The following is a 25,936-nucleotide window of genomic DNA, read 5'->3' as shown; positions in this document are numbered from 1 at the left end:
TTGTATCCTATGTTGCTCCTTCTTTCCTCCTCACCTAGCTCCTCTCTCACCTGCAAGCAGAAATAATCCTCATGCAAAGAGCCAGCTAGTACTTTATTGAGATCAGCTTGGTGCTGTTTATCTAAGTTTTAAAAACTGAACCACTTTCGTGCATTATCTGGGTCAGCACAGACTGAATATGCTACAGAAAGAGAGTGCCAACTCCTTGGGTATGGTGGAATCCCTCATGTATTTGCTAGAAGCACAAAAGAATGACAAGTCCAAAGGTATAAAATCTCCCCTCATGAAATATGCCTCTGCTAATGCTCTGTGCTAAGCTGCTAAGCAAATGTGACGCAGTTCTGACCTGGTCCCTAGCTGTTGACAGGCTCTGTATTAGAGCCTCTGATTTCTGATATTGATTCCTTTCAGCATTCTCGTAACGCCGCTGCCAGTCCAGGACTATTTGCACTTTAGCCCTTTCCAGAATCTCTTCTCTCTCAGCTGCTAATGAGAGCTGCTGTTTATACCTAAGACAGGGAGAAATGAAGAGAACATTTTTTAAAAATAATAATAATTGGGGGGGGGTGAATTTAATATCTATATTTTAATGTCACAAAATATTCAACAATTCTAACCCTTTACAACTGAGGTGTGCAGCATATAAGGCAAGAACCCCAGTCCATCAGCAGCCAGATACAGCAAAGTGTGAGATCACCATTAGACAGAAGTTGTGTGGGTGTCTATAACCCCCAGAACCTTCTCTGTGGTAGTGCCACTGTCTATGGAATGCTCTCCCTAAAGAGGGTTGCCTGGTATTTACATAAACATATTTTTTGCACCAAAAACCTTAATTTTTCTTTCAGGTCTTCGGTTGTTAACATTTCTAGTTCTGCTGTTATGGAATTTTTAGGCTTAATTAATTTTTACTGGGGACTACACTTACATTGTTGGGGGTGGTGGGTTTGATTATTGTCCATTAACTTGTAGTGGCCCAGCTGAGTATCTAATGTTTTATATTTTTTATATTTATTCTACTGGCCTGGTATGTATAGCACCCTAAGCCAAATTGTTGCTTAGTGAGAAGATGTGATCTCCTGGAGGGGATGTGGCTGGTCTGGAGAAAATTTAACCATGATCCCAGGTTTCGACACCATGCTAAGCCAAACATGCGTGCATGTTTACACTAAGTCATAGCTGGCTTAGCATGATTTGCAAACCAGGTCACTGTTACTGAACTGTTTAAGTCTCTTTGAAACTCTGGTGTAAAGCGATGAATAAATCTAATAAATAAAAGACCAAATAATACTAATATTGTATTACTAATACTAATATTGTACTAATACCAATGCTGTACTAATACTACTAGTAGTAAATGGCTGAGTATGAATTTGAACCTAATTTCCCCCCACTTACACCCTGACCTCTATATCACACTGGTTTTCTGGATCACTTAATCACTGGATGATCTTAATACTCATGTGACCACCCATTTTAATATCAGGGTGGTTAGCAGACCAATTGCTGCTTGCCCACAGCTATAGCAAATCAGTGAGCATGCTTGCCTTCATGTCAACCTGCATGCTCAGCTCTTGCTTTCTTCTGTCTTAAAGCCTACTGGCTCTCTAAGGCAGAAAAATGTCAGGGAGCTAAAAGCACTGCAAGACATGCCATGAGTCAGCCCCTACCCCCTCTCCCCTGAGTTGTCTGTGGGCAGAGAGCCAGAAGTCACCAATATTATGTCAGACAGTGCACCTGCCTCTCTTTTTCCCTTCTGCCTTGAAAGGTCAGCAGACCTTAAGATAGACGGTCAGTACCATTTGCACAGCCTCATATGGAGTTTAGTTTGCCCTGGGTTTTCCTTCTGGGAGTGAAGGGCAAACACAAGGATGAACCTATATGATCTCCTCCCATGGCAAAGTGACAGCAGAGAATCAGAAGCAAGACCATCCATCTTATTGATGTGCAAATCATCCACAGCACTACTGGCACATGCCTGCCCCGGGTCCTTTATCTGTCTTCAGACCACAAGGTCTCTCTCAGTTGAGGCTGGACCATCTAGTGTTAAAAGCAGGTTTTGCTCCAAAATAAACAGTATCCCTTTAAAGCAAGTGGTAGTGCAACCCTTCCTGACAAGACCTTTCTCAGAACTAGGAGGAATTAACAACTGTAGGTGAATGGTAAACATCTTTTTCCTGGACCAAGTACTCAAATGAGTTGTGGTTGCCTTTGGTTGATACTGATTTTCTAGATCCATTTCAACTGAGATTTAGGCCTGGTTTTGGTGCTGACATTGCCTTGGTTGCTTGTGGAATGACCTCTATCAGGAGAGAGATGGGGGAGTATGACTACCCAGTAAATTCACCTGGATCTAACAGGGGCTCTCAGGGGTTATCAATACCTTCAACCATGATCATTCTGGAACTTCCATCTGTATTGGACATGGGCAGTATTGCATTTGTTCCTGCCTAGATGGTCATTTCCAGAAAACATTGCTGGGGGAGTTCTGCTGGGCCCTGTGGAAGTCACATTTCAGGATCCCACAAAGTCTCATGCTTCCCCTCATTCTGTTTAACATCTACATGAAATGGTTAAATGAGGTCATTCAGGGATTTCAAGTGTATTATAATCAACATACCAATGACATGCAACTCTTGTATCCTTTTTCATCAAAACAAGGTGAGGTTGTGGGTGCATTAGATCAGTGACTAGTTGACGTAATGGACTGGATATGGGTTAACAAACTGAAGCTCAGCAAGAGAGGTACTGTTAGTAGGCAGTTGATCTGTCCAAATGACTGGTGTTCAGCCTGTTCTGGAGAGTGTTGCACTCTCCATAAGGATCAAATTCTCTAAAGCAGGAATGGGGAATCTCTGGCCTGTGGGCCAAATTGTGGCTGGTTGTAGGCCAAGATCGATCACGAAGAAAGATCCTGAGAAAACACTGGTTTAACCAGCTCACAAAGTCACTCACCTTTCAATATCTTGCAGTATGCTAGACAGTTGTGCTCTTAGCTTCACCTCTTCTTGTTGCAGTGCTTGAATCTGAAGGTCTTTTGAAACTGTCTCCCTGGATATCTGAGCTACTTGAGAATCCCAGCTTGTTTTCAGTGCCTCCAGCTCTTGTTGAAGTCTGTGAAAATATATAGAGAACAAAAGTTTGATTACATTAATGTGGTTTTCCATTTTAAGCAAAACAACAAGCAAAAGGGGCAGGGGACTGGCAAACAATAGTTCAGCCTCATTTATGCAAGTAGCCTAAGGGACATTCCAAACACCAAAGGATAACAGATGTCTCAGTAAAGTGAAATTGATATAGCATTACAGCAATATAGGAGAAGATAAATAATGCAGGATTAGTGTGGATACATATAAATTTAGGATAACCAAGGTAATGGGTTCCAGTGTTATTACATATGCAAACAGGATGAGGAAGCACTTGCCATCCAAGTGTATTTTTCAGGCAAAGGCTGTTATATGTTCTACTAGTGTCTTTTATAATCTAGAATTGGTTCCCACGCACAAAATGTAACCAACTAATTGGTTCCTGATTTCTTCTAATTTAAATGAATCTGCAATTTCAGATGTTCCATCATGTTAAGTTGTTTTTCATCAGACACGTTAGATAAGGAAGAAGAGAGCAAATCCCTGGGACAGTAGGAAAACACAGTTCTTCCTTCTACTCACACAATCTTCAGTATGTATTCAGATAAGTATTGCTTCTTAGAATATAATGTGTTTCATTCAAGGAGATACAGCCTGTGTGTATGGGTTCCCAATGCCAAAAGATCCAAACCAATCAAAGTAAGAATCCAATCCTGATTTTTTTCATATTCTTTAAGAACAAAAGCTTTAATATATTAATTTATATTTAATATATTAGGACTAGGTTGCCTAAAGGTAAAGGTAAAGGGACCCCTGACTGGTCCAGTCGTGGCCGACTCTAGGGTTGCGGCACTCATCTCGCTTTATTGGCCAAGGGAGCTGGCGTACAGCTTCCGGGTCATGGAGCCAGCATGACTAAGCCGCTTCTGGCAAATCAGAGCAGCCCAAGGAAATGCCGTTTACCTTCCCGCTGGAGCGGTACCTATTTATCTACTTGCACTTTAATGTGCTTTCGAACTGCTAGGTTGTCAGGAGCAGGGACTGAGCAACAGGAGCTCACCCCGTTGCGGGGATTCAAACCGCCGATCTTCTGATTGGCAAGTCCTAGGCTCTGTGGTTTAACCCACAGCACCACCCGCGTCCCCTAGGTTGCCTAGAGTCAGGCAAATTCATGGAGGATAAAATTATCACTGGCTACTTGTCATGATGGCTATATACTACAGATTCAGAGGCACTTTGAGGAATACTGCCCACATTTCCAGTCTGTAGAGTTCCCAATAGGCATTTGGTTGGCCTGTGCAGAAAAAGAATGCTGGAGAAGACAGGCCTATAAAATGATCCGGTAGGGCTCTTCTTAAGTTCTTATGTTGTTCTTAATAAAAAGTTTAGATAATAGAAAAGTGAAAGAGGTTTTTTAAAAAAATCAAAAGTGTTCTTGAAACAGTAAATACAAACATTCATTCTCATAATACAGATATTTTATTCATCCTACGAAAATAATAAACAATAAGCTTAAGACGAACAAAATAAAATGTGTCTTTACATAATAAAAAGATAATCTTTTTTTATATATAATATTTTATTAGGATTATACATAATAAAAAGATAATATATGGAATTCACTGTCTCAATATGCACGCTGTTCATTGGGTTATTATTTAAAAAAATCAGACAGTTATACATCTATCAATAGCATTGATAGATGCATAACTGTTTGATTTTAAAAGCTACTTTATTCCACTGCATCACGGATTAATAGTAAGAGACAGTAGGTATCACTACCTCTTCTGCACATACACAATGTAATAAGTGAATTGCATTTTCAAATGTTAGGTTGATTTACAGGCTTTGAAGTAACCATTTATACAAACCACATATTCTCCTTACCAGTCAGCTAATACCTTCCATCTAACTGGTGAGTGCTGTCTCTTCAGAACATTCAGAATGTTCTGTTGTAGGGAACAGGATTTGGTTTCTCTCAGAACTATAATTAGCCCGACCACATAGGGCACCGTGCTTTCAAAAAGTATTGGCCTATGTAGAGAATAGACACAAGAGGCCTAGTTCGGCTACTAGTTTAGTGAGTGATCCAGGTTAAATCCCTATACTATTCATAAACAGGAATGCACTCCAGCTTTGTTAGAACATACAGTCCAGAACACCTGATCTCCTGTTCCCCAACTGAAGTCATCTCTCAGGCATAAGTGAATTATGTCTCCAACAGAGACCAATACCAGTAGTTTCGGATGGAGCATGAAATGAACAATTAAAGGCCAGCAATGACTATTTTATTTAGTATTTATACACCATTTTTAATTTGCAGAGGTTTGCATTCTGTATTGTGCTTATCCTAGGAAATAGGCTACTCATCCACATTTACAGTGAAGAAATTGCTTGAAATAATAGCTTGTGTGGGTCTGCACCACAAAGTTGCTTCAATTAGCCATTGATGGATCAATCTTCTACTATATACTGCTTTTTTAGAAAAAAAAAAGTTCTTATGCTTTCAGATTACACAGCATCCTAAAACACTTAATTTAATGAGGGGGAAATACAATTGTGCAATCATTATTTCATAAAATGTCTGGCTCACACTTCAAGGAAAGACTTCTTAACCAATTGCACTAGTTATCTTTAATTGCACCTGTTATATTGTCTTCTAATATCATTTTAATCTCATTTTGTCTAAGTGTCCCCTCATGTGAAAGCTACTGTGCATTCCTAGTCCTTTTTATATGCCTTGCCTCCTCTGTACTTTTTCTAGTTCTGTATTGCTTTTTAAATAGATGTATGCAAGATTTTGACAGTGCTAATATATATATAGTAAATGCACACACATTTAATTTAATTTATCTAACACTATTGCAAGAGTTCATAATATTTCTATTTTCCTATTAGTTCTGAGCTTTCTGTTTAGCATTATTATCACAGTTGCACACATAAAGCTAATGTCTCAGTGAAAAACCCACAATGACTTGACATTCCCTAAACACCTCCCAGCTAATGCAGAGTTACAACAGAGTAAAAAAAAGAAGGGGGAAAAAGATTATAGTGCTTTTCTCATGGTTCCATATACAGGGTAATATCCTTAAATAATTCAAGAGTATTGGTGAACTGTAGTTTTCTTTTTTTAAAAGGGGGAAAACACGATACCAAGCTTTGCTTGCATACACATTCTTCACTTTTAAGTACCTACCCACTGTATTTAGATGCTATATAAATATTATTCATTTGTTACCAACTCTTCACTGTATCTTTTGGCAGCTCTCCTGGACACAATTAGACTGTTAAATTCTCTTTCCTTCAATGGGATTTAAGGAGCCTGTGTAAAGCTTGCAGCTTTTCAGTGCCAAGTACTAAAAGCAGGCTCCAGTTTCTCTTGTGCATGAGTGCAAGGCACTTTTGTGTATGCATCAGAGAGGGGTTGATATGTATTTATACCCAGCACCAGAGCTGAGAACCTCATGGGGTGACACTCCAGAGGAAACCTTGGCCTTCAAACAGGCTTTTCTAGGGGAGCAAATGGTGGGTTCCTGCTAGAAGGTTTCATTGTCTTGTACTTGGTAAGTTTTAATTGCTTGAGTTGATTTTACTGGCCATTGTTTTATAATTATTTTTTGCTATTACCTGATCTGATACCACGAAATCAATGAAAGGTGAGATAGATATTTAACTAATAACTAAGGTGGCAACTGAAACTTCTCCTAAGCAGGAGAAAATATTCAAGTGTAGCACTTTGGACCACCCTCCCCAAATTAGATTTGCTACCCTTTAAGCTAGGCATGGCTAAACTGGGCCATCCAGCTGTTTTGGGACTATAATTCTCATCATCCCTGATCACTGGTCCTGTTAGCTAGGGATGATGGGAGTTGTAGTCCCAAAACAGCTGGAGGGCCAAGTTTGCCCATGCCTGCTCTAAGCTGTAGTTTCTTTCTGGAACTTTTTCCATTTTAAAAGAAATCTGTGTTGTGTATAATATCTTTGCTATCTTCTGATACATTTCGTTGATTTTGATTTTTAAAATTTTCAGTTACCACATTTGCTAGATCTGAAACGCAACACAAGTGTTTTTATTTTTTGCCAAATAATTTTTATTGATTTTCTGAATTTTACCAAATTGGCCACAAATTAAGACAAATTTAATACAATTGCACAATTGTTTTATTCTAGCAGCCTGTTCTAGACAGGGAATTACACTGTGTACAGAGAGTTTCTCCATCCATAACAGATTTCCTATTCAGTGGAGGGATCTGATCTGCATACAAATCTTTTATCACTTGCAGATTGACCTCTCCTTAAATGAAAGGAGTCTCGGGTGCACCTGTATGCTTGAGTGTATATGCAGAACTTGGCACTTTGGCAAGTGTGTTTAGGACAAGCAGCACTTCTCAGTGTTGCCTACCTGGTGGAGCATCAACCAAACTAGTATATAATGATGTACGTACAAGAACAACTGTATAATCTGTTATAATTAGTGGGATATGGACAGTACCCCAAGTCTTCTACCCTAGTATAACCCCAACACATATTCACAGCAAAAGGCAAAAATACATACTGACTAATACATCTAATTTTACATTTGACCTTTGTTTCAACAGCATACGAGAAATGCTGGAGAGAAGATATTACAATTCCTTATCACTCAGTAACGAACTGTTACAATGTTACATGTTACGATGAATGAGTAAATATTTTCAGTTAATCTCTCTCCGTGAAAGGCCACATTCTGAGTCTATTCTAAGAACTTCTTGATGAGTGCCATTAAGTTGAAATCCCAAGGCATATCAAAGATGTGGACTCGGAGCCCTGTTTCAGCCATGGTCCATTATTGTGAGATTTTTTCTATGCCATTAATAATTTCTGCCTCAGTGTCAATAGGAAATGATTTGGCACTGATGCTGTATACCAAATCCCAGGGATACTCCTATTCAGCCATTCCATCAAGCTACAGCAGAAGAAGTGGAAGGGAAGGCCACATTGGACAACTGGTTTAGTAAAGCAGGAGTACTGCATTAATTGAAAGTGGCCAATAGCTACAGATTGCAAAAGGAACAAGGCCCAAAGCCTGTTCCATAGTGCACCATCCCAACTGGCTGCTGGCTGAAGCAAGCATCCTAAAACATAATGAATGAATAAAAATATGAATGTAGTGCAAGCACACAAAAAGAAACATCTTAAGTGTCTTCCTTGATTCTTTAGTTTGTATGTGAAGTTTTAGTATAACAGTTTGTTACAGGATGTTGTACCTAACAGTGTCCTCCTTCACATGTCACAGTAAACCATTATTAATGGATAACTATGAATACAGTGGTACCTCTGGTTAAGAACTTAATTCGTTCCAGAGGTCCGTTCTTAACCTGAAAGCGTTCTTAACCTGAAGTACCACTTTAGTTAATGGGACCTCCCGCCGCCGCCACCGTGCGATTCCTGTTCTCATCCTGAAGCAAAGTTCTTAACCCGAGGTACTACTTCCAGGTTAGCGAAGTCTGTAACCTGAAGCATTTGTAACCTGAAGCGTTTGTAACCTGAGGTACCACTGTATACCGATCTAGGCAATTTTGCATCTTTATATATATTTAGGCTTAATATATTTTGAAAAGCCAGCAAAGGGGAGGTTATGTACCTGCTCTTGAGTAAGCACTAAAGCACACCACTTGTCACAATTCACAGATGGGTGTTGAAATGAACTGCTTGAAATGTCCCTCTTAATATTGCTTAGTCATCCTGAGAGAAGTGGGAGTGTCAGTAGTTCCTTAAACAAAGTGTTAACTTTTCAGCACCGGAACATGTAAATAAGATGCCTTATCAGGAGTAGTGTGAGGAATATACCAGCTGTGTGCACTACATCCTGGGATGTATCATGTACAAAACAAGTGAAACACCATGCTCTAAACAGGTACATTTCATCCAAAAATAAAAATGAGATCCTGTCATTTAACTTCAAATTTAATTACGGGAGAAGCAACATCATGCCTACCTGCAAAAGAGGGTACCTACAAATGAATTGTGTCATCACATTGATTCAGGGGGAAAGAAAGCCCCCTTCTCCCCTACATACATGTGAGGATGTAATCCACTTGTTTGCACTGAAACACGCATCTACATACCTAAACAGTACAAATAAAATCTAACTTACTTTTCAATGACAGCCTCTTTCTCTCTCAACTCATCTGTATGCCTCCATTCTGCCTGACGCAGTTCTGTTTCCAAAGTTTCCTTATTTATTTGCAGGTCTCGGACTTGATTTTCCCACTTCCGTATCTGCTCAGTATGGGTCTCCTTTACTGAAGCAAGTAATGCATCCTTTTCCCTGGCAAAGTGATCTATAGCTGCGTGCCTTTTAGAAAGAACAAAATTAAATTTAAAAGACAATTTGTTCTTTTGGATTTGTACTTTTTGAGACAATCAATCTACCAAAGTGAATTAAAACTTTTTTAAAAATAGAAATGATCATGCTGTACAAAGGTTTAAACAATGTACATTTTTAGAAGCTTCTGAAGTTATTTTACAGACTTGGTAAAAATCCTTCTGTTTAGCTTGTTTTTTTCCTACATGATAATTTTGATCTTTAGGTTGTCAGGTTCTGGGGCACTGAACAGTGCTAATATGATCAAAGGTAGGGATAGGCAATCCCATGAATAATCCTACTATGCGGCTGAAGATGTCCCAGTGAAAAATGGACATTCCGCAACTCCATTATGGCAAATATTTGCTATCTGAAGGCGATTAAGAATAAAACAGCAGTACCTGCTTTGCATCCCCAACATCTGCAAATAGGGCTCAGAATGTCCCCTGTCTGAAACCCTGGACAGCCGCAGCTGGTCAGTGTGGACAAAACTGAGCTAGATGGACCAGTGGTCTGACTTGGTATAAGCAGCTTCCTATGTTTCTAACTATGCTGGGGGTACAAGGGGCCCTTTTTATCACAAAACATATTGGAAATGCTAAAGTTTAAGAAGTGGTTTCTTTAAATATTTCCAATGCCCTTTAGGAACACCCAAAAACCACCGAATTATATCAATATGTTTAAAAGTGAACTACAGGAGAAAGGACCATAAATTCAGAATACAGTAACCATTTGCCTATGTTTAGGCCCTAAACAAAAAAAAAAGATGTTACTGGGTAATGAATGGCGAGGGAGCACAGATAAAAACAAATACTTAATCCACACACTACTTAAGGACTATTTTATATATTACATTCTTAATGCTAACATGCAAAAAAAAAGTCTTTCTTAAAACTTCAATATATTCATGCAGTATGATTACATCACTATCTGAAAACAGAAAGGACAACTTTCAGTTGCACCTAACACCAAAGTTATCTGCAGCAATTGCTTGTTGCCCACTTCTTTTTTTAAAAAAATGACTGCTCTTAATGAGAAAAATACACGAAAAAGACAATGTCATCTATCCAAAGAACTCACTTTCTCTCAAATGTTTCTTTTTCTTTTTTCCATCTCAGCTGTACTGAATCGATTTTTCTTTCTAAATCCAGTATCCTGTATTGGCAAATATTGGAGGATAATAAAATAATTCTTAAAAATTAGTTCATTTGTATTGAAGATAAAGTGTTAAGAAAAACAAAATGATGGATCTAGCATAGCTAGGTACTGAATATAGTTTCGGTAGTTAAATATAGGATTTGTTGTTTTTAAAGCCTTGTGGTTTTTAATTAAGGTATGTGTGTGTGTTTTTAACCAGCTCTTATGGTTAATAGATTTTTGTTTCTGATTGTTTTAATGCGATTGATGGGTTTTGAGGATTTGTAATAGTATTGTGCCCTGCCCTGAGATCTGTTCTGATGAAGGGTGGGTTAGAAACATATTAAATAAATAAATCTGTGAATAACTAAATAGTTTAGCTTATGACAGGCTTGCAGGATCAACATTCATGTCCGGGAATCATAGCAAGGAATGTCAGCTGTGCTTGAACTGAATGTTTTTGAAGGGATGTGAACATTTAGTTCAGACGCCTGCTTTGCAGGGAGTTAACTAGATGACCTTCCAGGGCCCTTCCAATTCTACAATTCTGTGATTTTGTGATTCCAATTAAAATAAATATCATTCAGTTGAATGCTGTTACATCCCATACTTCTTGTACCCCATGTTGCTCTTCTTTTGCAACCTTTCCCCACTGAGCTAGGGAAAGCAGAAAAGGTGAACATATATGCAGGGGAGCCCATTTCCCACCTGGTTCATAAGTTATTATTTTGATTTTAGGTGGGGATGGGGAGTCATTCCTTGCACAGATATAGATATCGGAAACGTAGGAAAATGTGTCGTGCATTTCTTTTCAAGATTTAAATACTACAACTGCTACAAATAAGTCATGTTACCAGAACAGTCTTTGAGTAGAAAATGACTTGGAGGATGAAAATCAATCTCCTACTGGGGCAGTATTTTGACATAACCCACCAGGGGCACTGACTTGGACCCCAGGTTAAAGGTGCCCAATGGCGTCCACGACATAACATGATGTCATGTTGTGGCAGCGGCACAGCAGCGCTTCCGAGGCTTTGTGGGGTCTCGGAGGACACATACGAGGACTCACAAGACCTCCAACGCAACTTCTGGTTTCTACCAGAAATCGTGTTCCGAGGCTTCATAGGGACACGGAATGTGGGTGCCCTGGCACCCAGGTCCCTGTAGAACTGGCGCCTATGTAAGCCACTGTTATGTAAACACAGGTGGTTGTATCCAGTGCTACTATTCTGCAATGGACTTCCTCTCCTACAACAGAACTTCCTCTTCCGTTCCTCTCCCCTGCAGCACCCCATGCCTCCACAAAATCTACTCTGGACCAGATTTTGGGGGGGGGGGTGTTGAGAGAGGAGAGGAAGAGGAAGTTCCATTGTATGAGTGGAATGCTGCTTACATTGCACTGCATACAACCCATGGTTCATTATCTAATTTGACAGAAACTAAAGGAGCAGACAAGACTGGAAACCAGCACTGCAACTTTAAGCTATACTGTAGTAGTGAAGAAAGTATGACATAAGGCACTGATGTGCCAGATGTAACCTCAAGGGCAGCAACAACAAAAATAAACACATTCCTTTTACAGACATGGAAAAAAATGGATTAAGAATATACTGGGAGGCAGAAAGGAATGATGAACTGAAAGGAAGTTTTTCTCAATACTCAATGGAATGGTAATTACTGAGCAACTTTCACAGCTGTTAGATCCTTTATTTCCCAATCCCTGCATTTGACTTCTTTCTCCAACTCGAAGTTTCTTGCTTCTGCTATTTTCAATGATTCTGCCACTTCTGTCTCAGCCTCTTTCAAAGCCTCCAATTCTTTGGACAACAGCTTCACCTTTCAAAGGAGAACAAAAAAGTACATGGGCTGTGTCTGCATCTCACACAAAGCCAAACCGAGGCTCAGACAGATTTGGGGAAACTCCAGTCTGTAGGCCAATCCTGGCTCACTATGTTATCAAATTTAGCCCACACGACCGTTTAAAAAACAAGCACCCACCTGCCAATTGGCTGATGTCACACTGATGACAGCTATTGGCGGGGAGGGACAGTTTGGTTCTGCATTGGCCCTGTGTGTCTGTACCCTAACTGGGAACTGGCACGCACAGCCAAAGCAGAAGGATTTAACCCTTGTTCATCAGCTAACGGACAGGGAATAAATCCTGCTAAGTGTAGCTGCGCCCACTTGCTTGCTCAATTGGAAAGGATACATGCAGCCAAAGCTCAAAGTGGGGCTGTTTGAAAGCCCTTTTGCAAGCCGTTTCACAGTCTTTAAAGCTCCAGTTTTCAGAAGTTCAAAGAGCAGTACAGGGCTGTTAGGAAAATGGCTTTCAAATATCCCTGCACTGAGCTTTGAAGTCCCAACAAACAGACATAGTTAACTGCTCATGAAAGCTGGCACATCCTAATAAAAAAACATGGTTTAAAGTGGGCTTATAACATACAGTTTTGTACGGTGTCTGAATTGACAGTCAGTAGTTATGGCATTTAACCTCATAATGTTCCATGGAAAAACAGGCCATGAGTTCCATTGATCACTGATTGCCTATACATCACAAAACACACTAAATAGAATAGATTGTAATTGATTGATTGATTGATTATTTTTGCTGTGTACATTTCAAATTTTGAGGGCACATTTACCTTAAGCTCATGAGATAGAACTAAATTGCTCATTTCATCCGCTTTCCGTCGAAACTCATGCTCTCTTTTTTTCATTTCTGAATCAAATTCCACTAGAAGTTCCTGAAATGAAGTTGACGAAACAAAGACTGAAGTAATTCTGGGGTGAGAAACAGTGGATGAGGAGGTGGATCAAGGAGTAAGTGGAGGGCAAAGGAGGCATCTGCAATGAGGGTGTCTGGGCAACATGCCCAGTGGCAAGTTTAAACTTACAAAATTGAAAAGAGCTATAAGAGAAGCCAATGATGAGAAGGATTTTTAACTTTTTATGAACATAAGTATTCAGCAAACAAACCTGAAGAAGAGGAAACTTTCTGGGACTCCTTAAGGGAACTCATAATGTTCCTTTTGCCATACATTCAAAACATAAGCAAGACAGAGAGAGACTTGTATAAATTAGGGCTGCAAGCATTCAATAGTTTAATCTGTAAATTATTAATTAAAACTTTAGTAGATTAGGGGCAATTTTAGTGGATGAGGCCGTGAGATGAAAACTCATTTATTTATTGCAGCTTTTTAAATTCCAGTTGTGTGTTTTTAAGTCTTCCTTTTATTATTCTTACTGTTGTGAAAATAAAAAAAGAAACAATAAAAAAAAGCTCACCTTTTCTCTGGGAGGTAGCTTTTGTTTATTTTTATTTTTTATACCTTCTTCAGTATCTCAAAAATACTTCTAGAGATAAATTTGGATTATACCTAGAATGTAATTTATAATCTTAAACTGCCCTGAAATCAACTGATATAGGATATATAAACTTTTTAAAAAAATAAAGAATCAATTTAAATAATCAATTAAATCAATTGATAGCCCTGTTGGTTGTTACATACAAATCTGGAAGGAAGAGAACCCTGAAATTAGAGAAGTAGGGACTGATGCCGGAGGCCAGGGTGTTTATTTAGCCATCACAGCTGAGTAAAGCTGCTCTTGATTTATAGTTCTGACCTTCTTGAGATTTCAAGATTGGCAAATTTAGCACAACATTTGGCCCTGTGGAAAGAATTTTACACCATCTCATTTTACTAGACACAATCTTACCAATTTTCCCAAGGGGAGGCTGCCAATGCGAGAAGATAACCAAAAACATAAATGCCACCTGATACCTAGAATGGGAAAGCAATTTCAGTACTGCTCATTAATCGCACATTACTTTTAATGTCAGACTAGGCAGGAGGAATTAGATGCCTGGGGAAAATTAAGTAACTGTAGAGTACAATGAACTCTCATCTGTCTGTAGGAACGGCAACAAAAAATAAAATGTATTTATCTCATTTATTAAACATACTGTACCTGTCTTTGCAAAGCAAGTTCACATTCTACTTCCTGCAGTTTTCTCTCCAGTTGCTGCTTCATATCCCCATATTCCTGAAGATGCTGATTGATATCAGAGTCCTTAGAACTAAAAATAAAACTCCAGTGACATCACATTCACTATGGCTACAAAAATAATAGTTTTAAAAATAAGCACCCTTCAATAAGAAGTTGTGGACTGAATTAAAACTAAGTTTAATAAGTTATTGTGTTTTGGAAGAACAACGGCAACATGTAGTGTGCACTTGAGCAAATACTAATTTCTATTCACATGCTCTTGAATCAAAATGGCCTTCCCCTAATTGCAAATGTGTCTGTACACATTAATTTGCCTGAAAGAATAAGAGTATGGCATAAGCACCAATCTTAGCTATTTACCTATTTAAATAGTATAAGCAAGTATTATGTAATAAATCGTCTCATATATGCACCACTGAATCCTGCCACAATCCAAAAGGTAGCAACAGATCTGATAAGATATCTCATACCTTGAAAAGCAGAAAGATTAAAGCCAAGGAAGACCCAGGATCACAATGGCCTACATTGCATGTGAAATTCTCTACATCTACAGTACGTAATGGTTTGAGGCAGCTGCATACAAGACAAAACCAATGCACAATTGCCTCAAGAAAATGGAGTAGTACAGACATTATGTTTAGAGGGTTTGATTACAATACCCTCTAAAAAGAGATTCATATTTTTTGCGGCATAAGCATTCATTCACGAACCAGTGTACACTCTGTAAGATACACTAAGTGTTAACAGCAGTTGGAAAGTCCTTATATACAAACAAAAAAGTGGGTAAACAGGGGGACAAAAGGCAATGGATAAGATCAGGTGTCCATGCTACTGACTGTTCCACCCCCCCCCCCCCATGTGGAAGGGGAACCATCTTCCAATTTCTTTATGGCAAAGCCACAAAGTAGAATCAGCAGGATTGTGGGATAGCTCAGCCAGTAGAGCATGAGACTCTTAATCTCAGAGATGTGGGTTCTAGCCCCACCTTGGGCAAAAAATTCCTGCATTGCATGGTCCCTTCCAACTCTACAATTCCATTATTCTAAGCAGGATTACTACCAGAATGAGGTACAGAGAGAATCAAGGCTTGGATCTAGAAGGCTGAATTTCTGTCATAGCGACACAGCACTGGATCCCTCTTACCTGTGAAGCCGCTCCAACTCTAACTGGTGTTCTTTAAGCTTTTGATGGTATTGGTATTGCAGAGACTCTTGCTTTTTTGTTTCCTTGGCAAGTGTTTGCTGCAGCTTATCCACTTGTATTCTAAGATCACTAACCTCTGCCTCTTTAGAATTTTCAACCATTTTCAACTGTATAAACAAGCGTTCATAGCGTTCCAGCTCTCTATCTCTCTCTTCTAAGACTCTAAGGTTATAGGTGAAATCTTCCTTTAAACTGTTGAATTTCCTATGCATTTCTTGAAGCTGCTTTCTGGTTTCATGCAGTGATGTTTTCTGAAAATGGATTTGATGAGCTTGGAGCTCTTTCAGTTCTTTTTCTTTACAAATAAGAAGGTCATTCAACTCTTTCTCTGTATGGGGCATCATTGAACCTGAAAAAGAAAACCATTCATTAGGGCATTTTATTTTTATTTTTGTATCAATCTATTCTTCTTGTTGTTTATTTACTTATACAAATATTTTTATCCTGCCCTAATGCTTTTACCCAGTATGGTAATCCCCACCTGGCAGGAAATAGCTGGGTGATAGTGGTTTCAAGAGTGTAACGGTCTGCATTGAGAAAGGGTTCAGCTCCTGCTTCCTGCTTTCAATCATAACCCACATCTTTATACAGATTAGCCAGAGCTCAGGTTGAGTCTGTTGCTATCACATCTCATTTTACTCATAGCATGGTATTTTTCTGTGTCATTTATGACAGATTATTCCATCTGCAAATGCCATGCAGAACAGAAACAATTGAATCAGACAAATCCAATGGTAGCTCTTTAATCTTTTCAAATGCAAAATAAGGTTTTCAGATCAGACAGTCTAATAAAACATCTCCAATGAGCGTACAGTACAGCAGGCATATTTTTTAAATACAGATCCCACCACTGCCTGCTTAATGCTATATTTGTACTATTTCACTCTCCCACCAGTGGAGGACAGGATGCAGTTCACTGAACTGAAGTAAATAGTACCAAAAATTGTGGGATTAGTCCTGACTGTTTACTCTTTTCCATGTTACAATGAGTTAATATTTCACATAATAAAAATAATTTTTAAATTATGCAGGATTATTAAGTATAATTTAGGAAGGGTTACTGAACTAAACGATGGGACGCGGGTGGTGCTGTGGGTAAAACCTCAGCGCCTAGGACTTGCCGATCATCAGGTCGGCGGTTCGAATCCCCGCGGCGGGGTGCGCTCCCGTTGCTCGGTCCCAGCGCCTGCCAACCTAGCAGTTCGAAAGCACCCCCGGGTGCAAGTAGATAAATAGGGACCGCTTACTAGCGGGAGGTTAACGGCGTTTCCGTATGCTGCGCTGGTGCTGGCTTGCCAGAGCAGCTTCGTCATGCTGGCCACGTGACCCGGAATTGTCTGCGGACAGTGCTGGCCCCCGGCCTCTTAAGTGAGATGGGCGCACAACCCTAGAGTCGGACACGACTGGCCCGTATGGGCAGGGGTACCTTTACCTTTTACTGAACTAAACAGCCATTGTAGATAAATATTATGCTACATATACATAAAGGAAAATATATCAATAGGTGGGACAGAGTTTTTATTGTTGGTTTATTATTTTATTGCTGGCCTAGGTGGTGGGGCCCAGACTCACCAGTTCTACTGAAGAGGCTCCTCCTTGTGAGGCGTGAAGGCCATTTCTTGCAAGGCCCTTTCCACCTGGCCTAGGGGGCAGGGCCCAGACTCACCCAGCCCTACTATGTTAAATATGTATTCTGTACTTGACCTCCTTTGTAATGTTTTATTTTGAAATCTTTAAGATAATGTTTTAGTTTTTTGTTATGTTGCTTTGACTGTATACTCTATATTTGACTTTCTTCAGATTGTTTTATTTATGTTTTATTGATTGAATAAGCTGTAAACCGATTTGAGATTTTTCTTAAAAATATAAAGCGGTATAGAAATTAAATAAATTGTATTCTAGTAAAGTAGTAACGTATAAAGTCACCAACCTTATTTCTTAAAGGTTAACAGGTGTCTGCTGTTAACAGATGTATGACAAGCAAAAAAAAATGCAGCAAGTGAAGCTTTCATCAGCATGGAAATAAAGCGATAGGGACAGTTTCACTTGCATTCTATCTTGCTACTAAAAAAAACCTAGCTGAGGAATTGTTTTTCTTTTATGCTTAGATTCTCAGAGTATGTATTAGACACTACTGATTTTTTTTTTTAATGTATTATGTTTACTCTGTTCCTAAATGCATGCACTTGTGTGCTGGAAGTATAAATGCAATCACCTAGATATTTCTAATATTTTTAAAAGGCTAGTTTTTAGGCTGCAAGCCTAGTCACACTGACTTGGGAGTAAGTCCCACTGAACTTATTGGAACTTACTTTTGAGTAGACAAACATAGTATTGCACTGTCAGTTAGCTGAGCTTAGCTCCCACTGAAGTAAATGGGGAAATTAGTCATGCCTTAATTCTGATTGATCTCCATGGGTTTTACTCTCACATCGACTGCTCCTTCCCCCCCGGAATAGAAATTATACTTTGCTAGCTGAGGCTCTTTTCTTCGTAAAGAGCTTTGTGTTCAGAGTAAATTTACTATCGCATCTTTTTGTATGCTAAACATGTAAACAATAAATAAAGAAGGAAATAGTTCTAAGAGCATTAATCTAATACTATTTTAAGAAGCTGGCATTGTTATAAAGCTGAAAAAGGGCAAATTGGCCTACATAGCACCGATTAGGCTAAAATATTCCAACCAGTCCTGATCACAAGGACCATACAAAATTAATCCCAATTGTCTTAATGGAAGAAATGGGCAGAGCAATCCTATACTCATATTATGCTGGGGAGGGAAGAGAAGCACCACCACTGTGCTGGTGGAAACAGTTGTGTATCCAATGTGTGTTTACCATGGAAGGAGAAGGTGAAAAACAAAACCAGAAACTACAAAAAACAAACAAACCAGCAGGTACATTGCATGCCCCTGGAAACACCACCACAGCCCACCAAACCAGGGAGCACACCAGTGACAATGGCCACATGTCAAAAAGAGGGACCCGCCCCACACGGGCCAAGTTTGAGCGATGGCAGTCACTTCACCATACCCCCATCACACTAGAAATGGATAGAACTAGGTAGTGGCCACACACATAGGCAGTGGAGCCCTAGGGCACTGCTTGTCAAAGCAGCGACTAATGCTCTCGTGAAACTGCTGGTTTGGCAAAACAGTTTCTCTCCCCCCCCCACTCCCACCCCAACGAAAGGCACACAAACACGCTAAAGCAACATGCAAGGGAAGCCTATGGTGAAATTTGCAAGACAGGCACAAACATGCTCCAGGCCCTTCCTATTTCATATTCCCCCATGAGCAAAGTATCCTGTTCTGCCCTGCTACCTCCAGTTGCTGGAATGGAGCGCAAGGGTTGCATTCTTGTGTCTGGAGCCCTGAGGCAGAGAATCCAGACACAAAAGTGTCGTGAGCATTAAATATGCATCACGCGAGACCAGAGAGAAAAAAGACCCATGCTGTACACCCTACCATCTGTGTCATGGCCTCCTTCTGTGGGGGCTTCTATAATAGATTGGGTGCTAGTTTCTACCATACCCTATGCTCTGTCAAGAAGTCATGGTTGCCAATGATGGGTGACCTTTTTTGTTGTTGTTAACGAAGTCAATGAGAGCGAAATGTCTTTGATCAGGTCTGGGGCTGGTGTAGAGTTGTGCCATTAATAAGAGAATGGCCAGGGACTGAAGTTATGCAGCATACAGTGTAACTGTACCCCCCACTTCATGCTACCCATGTCCCACGCGTGACTTTGCCTCATTTTGTCATGCACACCCCGCTTCCAGGGCCAGATTTAGGTCTGACGAGGCCCTAAGCTACTGGAGGTAATGGGGCCCTTTATATGTCCAGCTGTCCTTTGTCAACAACAAATTGTCACAGTTTTATGTGTTGAATATATCCTATATGGTAATTTATGGATCTGATAGATATCTAAAGCCATTTGCACATAACACAATATGTATTTTATCAAAGTAATTGTTGAACTGAAATACAATTAAAAAGAAGTATATTAGTTATCTTATATTTTGGAAATTTACATCCAGTTTTTTCCCCCCTTTAATTTTTTGGGGGGCCCACCAAGAGAGTGGGGCTATAGCTTGTTTAGCTTATACGTAAATCCGGCACTGCCCCCTTCCCCTATGTCTGTGCTTCCTAGGGTGGTGGGTTTTAGCAAACCACACAAACCGCCTAAAATCCCCGCCCCCTTCTCCAAACCTGTATCTTATGCCTCACTAGACTGGCGATGAAAGCACCCAGCCCACCCTTCTCGTTCTACAACCCCTTTCCTTGCACGAACCCAGCAGGTTCCAAGAAACGGCTCAATCTCGGCAACGGCGAAGACCCCGTTTCCTTAGAAACTACAGCGGCTGGTGCGACGTGAAAATGCTTCCTTCCGGCAACCGGCGCTTCGAGCCGTTGGGACCGCCCTTCGCTCCTCCCCGGTCGTAGCCTGTTGAGTTCTCCGGGGAAGCAACAGTAACTTCCCTAGCCACCTCCCGCTGCATCTAGCCCCGCAAGACACACAGCCGAGAGTCCACGCTTCCTATCCTACTGTTTCCAGCTTCCACCAGTGTTGATAATTTTTTTTTTTTTACACACACACACCCTTTCCCCATCCTATAATGATCCCCAAGCGATGTTGACGGCGCTGCCTTTCGCTCAGGCATGGCCAAACTTGGCCCTCCAGCTCTTTTTGGACTACAACTCCCATTACCTATAGCTAACAGGACCAGTAGTCAGGGGTTGTGGGAATTGTAGTCCCAAAACAGCTGGAGGGTCAAGTTTGGCCACCACTGCTTGCATTTCCTCTTCTGCCGACGACCAGGCTCGAAAAGGCGCTGCTCAGGCAATTAGCAGTTGCGTGAATGGCTTTCAAAAAGTTGAGGGCTTGAGGCAGGTCGGGACCCTCGCTTGTGTCCCCTACAGGGGCTTTAACATTACCTACACACTTCCTCCACACGCAGTACTGCTGTCGTGCTTTCATTGATCTACATATACATTTCTGCCTTCTCTTAAAAAAAAAAAAAAAAAAAAAACACATTACAATGAAGAAATATTAAGGGAACCAGGTCAAGCCAGAACAGTTCTAAACGAGGAAGCATTTGTTTTGGGTAAAGCAGTCACACCCCACACACAAATTCTGCCCTACGATTCTCATGCTCCCCCTCCTCTTGACTACGTGAAGCTTGGAGCAACACAGGAAGATGGATTTAAACACTCATCGTTTTCGTCAGTCCCAGTGACTTCCCTGACTGGAACAGCATGACTAGTTTCCCGTAATAACTGTTAACATGTTTAAACAGTGTGCAGAGTTCGACGTGCTGGGGGGGAAATATGTTCTCGTTCATTTTTTTAATACAAAGGCAGAGAGTTAGGGGAGCTTTGGCAGGGAGGAAAGGAAAAATGTTTTCAGAAACACTTATTTATTTGTTTTGCAAAGTCTTTGTATCCTGCCCTGCCCTAAATCATACAGATTTGGAAGGCAACCAACAAATATAAAATCACAATAAAACATAAAAAGAGCCTGCTGGGTCAAGCTAATGACCCATTGAGTCCAGCATCCTGTTCTCCCAGTGGCCTGTGGGAAACTCACAAGCAGGACCTGAACACAGGAGTTCTCTATCTTCTTGCCGTTTCCAGCAACTGGTATTCAGATGCATTACTGCTTGTGATGGTGGAGACAGAGCATAACCATCATGGTAGCAGTCAAAATAAATAAATAAATTGTCCAATAGCACCTTAAAGACCAACTAAGTATGTTCTGAGTATAAGATTTTGTGTGGTCTCTATAGTGCTACTGGACAATTTTTTTTATTTATTTCAACTGCGTCAGACCAACACGGCTACCTACCTGAATCTAACATCATGGTAGCAGCCAGTGATAGACTTATGAATTTGGATTTTTTGGGGAAAGCCATTACTGTGTAAAGTGGTACGATACTGCTTTAAATGTGTAGTGCATATGGGGCCCTTACTGAAATATGCTTAGAACTGCAGCATTAAATCACAATACCAATAACAAATTTTATTCTTACTGGCTTTTTTAGCATTTGGGGTTATTATATTGCTGTAATAATTTTTTCCAGGGCATTTTTTCAAAAGCTCTCTCAGAGCTACAAATCAGCTATACTATACATCAGTCTCTCTCTCTCTGTCTCTCTGTCTCTCTCTCTCTCTCTGTCTGTCTCTCATAACCAAGAGACAGGAGAAACTGAGGACTAATTTTGGAATCTGCAATAAACTCTGGTTTATTCCCAGATGCCCACAGATATGTTGTTTGCTTAGCTGCTGCAGAAAAATATACGTTTTAAAACATTATGAACACATTGAACAGTTCTTGGGTAATAGAAGTGAGATGCTTGGTCTTGTCTCTCACAGTTACCAAATTCCACAACAACTAAAAAAACCAAAACACAGGCTATGTACACATTAGCATCTTAAAACACAGTGATCTGCATTTCAATTCACATTTGCACATTGTTGTACATATCGGAGAGAAGGCAGGCATGTCTTTATCCAATGCACTGTTACCTGTTTGGTTTCCCTGAGCCTGCAACTCTTATTCATGAAGCTGTCATCTGCGCATGCACAAGGACTGTCTGAAAAGTACACACTGCTGCTTGACTGCAAAGTGAATGTGGATTATGTTTTCAAATCAGTTAGAAGCTAGTCTGAGGGAAACATATCAAGCAGCAGTATTTCTAAAGAAACTAGATATGGATTGTGGCTAACAACCTGGGTACGCGATTTCAAACACCAGCGGTAGGAGGAATGCAGTGAAGCCAGAGTAAATGGTAATGTGTACACAGCCTCACTGTGAGGCATGGTGTGTACAAGATATTATGCAAAAATATACAGAAATAATATTTGCCAATATGTTTCAGATCCCAGTGTGAAGTAGATCTTGGAACTGCAAGCTGTACTGGCCTACATTTTATGCAGACTGCCATTCATATTTTTACCGTTGTATCATTCTTCTCCCCTTCATGGCTTTGTCGTGGCGAAGGGGCTTGAATAACTCCAAGAAGCTCTGAGCTATGCCATACAGGGCTACCCAAGACGAACAGGTCATACCCGAGAGTTTAGACTAAATGTGATCCACCTGGAGAAGGAACTGGCAAACCACCCCAGCATTTTGCCAAGAAACCATAACAAAGGAGAAGCTTTGAGAAGAAAGTGAGCGTTTCCTAGGCATGCTCTGGTTCATGGGGTCACGGAGAGTTGAACACGACTAAGACGACTAAGCAACAAAATCATTCTTCTAAGGCTACCCCAAGTAATGGAAAGGGTCTTGTAATATGAAATGCCTGTTTTGTTACCTGTTACTGTTAACTGAAATAAATAAATTAATACAATTTAAAACATGTTTGGAAACTACAGCTAATGCAAAATGTGGTGATCAATTTGTTAACTCAGCTGAATTCAAACTGCACACATTTTAGATCTGGAAGGCCATAATATGAAGTTTGGTGGGCATGCATGTCTTTGGTATGGGAAAGCTAAAATATATAAGAGCTTCATGAACCATGTTATTAGGAGAAATCTGTATAGAGTCTGGGAGAAACATAAAAACTTGTTGGAAAGGAAAACACCCCATGGTTATTGCCAACAGAAGCAAATACAATTACAATTAATTACAATTAAGAGAATAAATATGAAGAGACAGTGGGCGACTTATAGGGATTTGTTAGATTTTTCAGGGAGTGAACCCAGATTAAAACCAATGGAAGAAGTAAGGGAACCAAGTTACTGATTGGTTACAGTACCATCAACTATATGATATGTTCAGACTAGATAAGAAAAATGGCTTTTTGGACCAAAGCTCACAATCTGAAACAGAGTTATTGCTGAATAAGAAAAAAACAATTGTCCAAAATGTACAAATTATTATTGGAATGGGAAACAAAATATGAGCTGGTTAAAGCATCAATGACCCACTGGGTAATGGATATAGGGTACAGAACATAGAATATAGAATTAAACCTCTGGGATAATCTTTGGAAGAATGGTTTGAAATTTACTGCATGCTACATGCTGAAAGAGAACTATATGAAATGATTCATAGATGGTATCTAACACTGAGTAGATTGGCTAAGATGTATAATGTGGAATCGATTTGTGTTGGAAATGTAAAGTAGAAGGAACCTTTTTCATATGTGGTGGACATACAAAAAAATGAAAGAATTTTCGGAAATGATATATAATGAGATGGGGGGGGGGGGGAATGTTGAAAAGAACTTTCCCCAAACAACCCAGAGGCATTTCTGCTAGGAATTGTATAGGAAGAGGTTCCCAGGAGTCAGAAAATGTTGTTTATGTATGCAACAACACCTGCTCAGATTTTGTTAGCCAAAAGATGGAAGCCAAGACAGGTTCCTAGTAAGAAGGATTGGCAACTTAAGATGGTAGAATATGCAGAGTTAGCAGGTCTAACAAATGGAATAAGAAAACAAGAATAGGTATTTAAAGAGGAGTGGAAAATCTTTGTTGAGTATATTGAAAATAATTGTACATACTTAAAAATGCTGGCAGTATTAAAATACTGTAATTCAGAGGATGTAAGAAAGGTAAATCAAATTAGATGGGTACATTAAAATATGCAGGAATGTTAGATAAGACAAATGAACCTTGGAAGGAGAGGGAGAGAAGTCAATGAATGTTTGGTATAATAAAATATGTTTAATTTGCAAAACAAACAAACTGTTGGTCTTGACCTTTAAAACCTCAAATTACCTGGACCAAGGTAGCTAAAGGCCTACTTCCTGTTGTGTGAACCTGCCTGTAAGTTGAGATCATCTTCAGACTCTCTTTTCTGTAAGTTGCAGTACTATGTCGCAATGAAGAAACCTATTCCACAATAACTTGGAGCTGGACTAGTGTGGCCACTGCCAGATTTATGTATAGGCTAAATAGGCTGAAGCCTAGGGCTTCTATATCTAGGGGGCCTCGCCAGTCCACACGCTCCCCAGCGGGTAGTCTCTCCTCTCCTCTCCCAAAATTGCAAACCCAAGACTACATGTGAGGGCAGGGCGAACTCAGGCCTCTAAATTGAGGGGGCCTCACCAGCCTGCCGTCTCCCCAGTGCAGCAGTCTCCACCCTCCCAAAATTGCAAACCCAATACTTCATGTGAGAGCAGGACAACTCAGGCCCAGCAACTATTAGACTGAGGGCTAGCCATTAGGGCCTAATTTGAAGCAGTGGGGCGCAACTTTAATTTTTTATTTTTTTTGTAGGGCCCCAGTTCACAGCCAAAGTCTGCAAAATCTTATAGATATAAATAAAATCCATCTAAATTGCCCTGGTGCAGGGGGCCCCTTAGGAGTGGCCCGCTGGGCCCAATTTGGCCCAATTGCTCCAATTGCCTTAAGGTAGGGTTACCAGATGTCCCTGGTTTCCAGGGACAGTCCCTGGATTCACCAATCTGTCCCCGGACAAAATCTGTCCCCGGAATGTCCCCCGATTTTAATTAATGTCCCCGGATTTATGCCTGGGGACTTCAGGCAAGGCAACATGGTGGGCGCCATGGCAGTGAGCAGCCCCGGAGGTCCCGGCCACATCAAAGTTCCTGCGGCCTGCCCTTTTTCTGTCATGGGAGAGACAGGCACCCACTCTATCTGTACTTTCCAGAAACAATTAAAGACATTTTTGTTTCAGCAAGTTTTACAAGGGAGACAAAAAGGTCTCTTCTTTGGGGTTCATTTTGCATTGTTCTTCAACTTATCTTCAGTTGTTTTTGTAGTTTTAAAAACTATTTTGAGCAGTTTTATGGTATGTTTGCAAACAACCTTAAAACATATGTTTAAGGTAATAATAATAATAATAATAATAATAATAATAATAATGTTATAATGGCATTAACTACCAATGAGAACATAAGTGAATCCAAATGGTATTTAATAGCATACAGTCTCTATATTTATTATAGACAATTATTTCAATGCGATCATTTCTCTTTTCTCTGATCCCTAAATACCAGTGCTAAAATGAAGCCAATGTAAATCTAGGCCAGCCTCTATCATACAGTAAACGGGCATTTATTGCAAAGGTATAGAGAGATGCATTTATGCATTTATCAGGAGTATGTTTGAGAATCTGTGAAGAGAGAAATAAACAAGAGTTACAGTCAAGCCATGTTAGAACTGAAGAAGACTTCCTGTAGTTCTTTC

The 25,936-nt window shown here is 40.0% G+C and overlaps 1 protein-coding gene across 10 annotated transcripts in view; it reads right to left on the bottom strand.

The window, feature by feature from the left end:
• CCDC57 (coiled-coil domain containing 57) overlaps positions 1-25,936 on the bottom strand; it is a 69,657-nt gene that overhangs the window by 34,120 nt on the left and 9,601 nt on the right. For 2 of the 10 annotated variants that reach the window (XR_014508711.1, XR_014508713.1), the window contains exons 1-9: positions 19,985-20,362; positions 15,718-16,126; positions 14,536-14,644; positions 13,209-13,310; positions 12,245-12,402; positions 10,510-10,584; positions 9,220-9,420; positions 2,953-3,111; positions 347-509 (exon numbers count right to left, since the gene is read on the bottom strand). Coding sequence is in view for 6 of the 10 variants with exons in the window: in XM_083430123.1 (XP_083286249.1) it covers positions 347-509; positions 2,953-3,111; positions 9,220-9,420; positions 10,510-10,584; positions 12,245-12,402; positions 13,209-13,310; positions 14,536-14,644; positions 15,718-16,126; positions 20,375-20,480 (1,482 nt within the window). In the remaining 4 variants the exon portion in view is untranslated. The other 8 variants (XR_014508712.1, XR_014508714.1, XM_083430123.1 and 5 more) reach the window with 8 other exon arrangements.

Source organism: Podarcis tiliguerta, assembly GCF_965153285.1.
Source record: "Podarcis tiliguerta genome assembly, chromosome: 2".
NCBI classification, from domain to species: domain Eukaryota; kingdom Metazoa; phylum Chordata; class Lepidosauria; order Squamata; family Lacertidae; genus Podarcis; species Podarcis tiliguerta.
The sequence above is the reverse complement of the archived record's forward strand: the minus strand, read 5'-3'. Positions and strand labels throughout refer to the sequence as shown.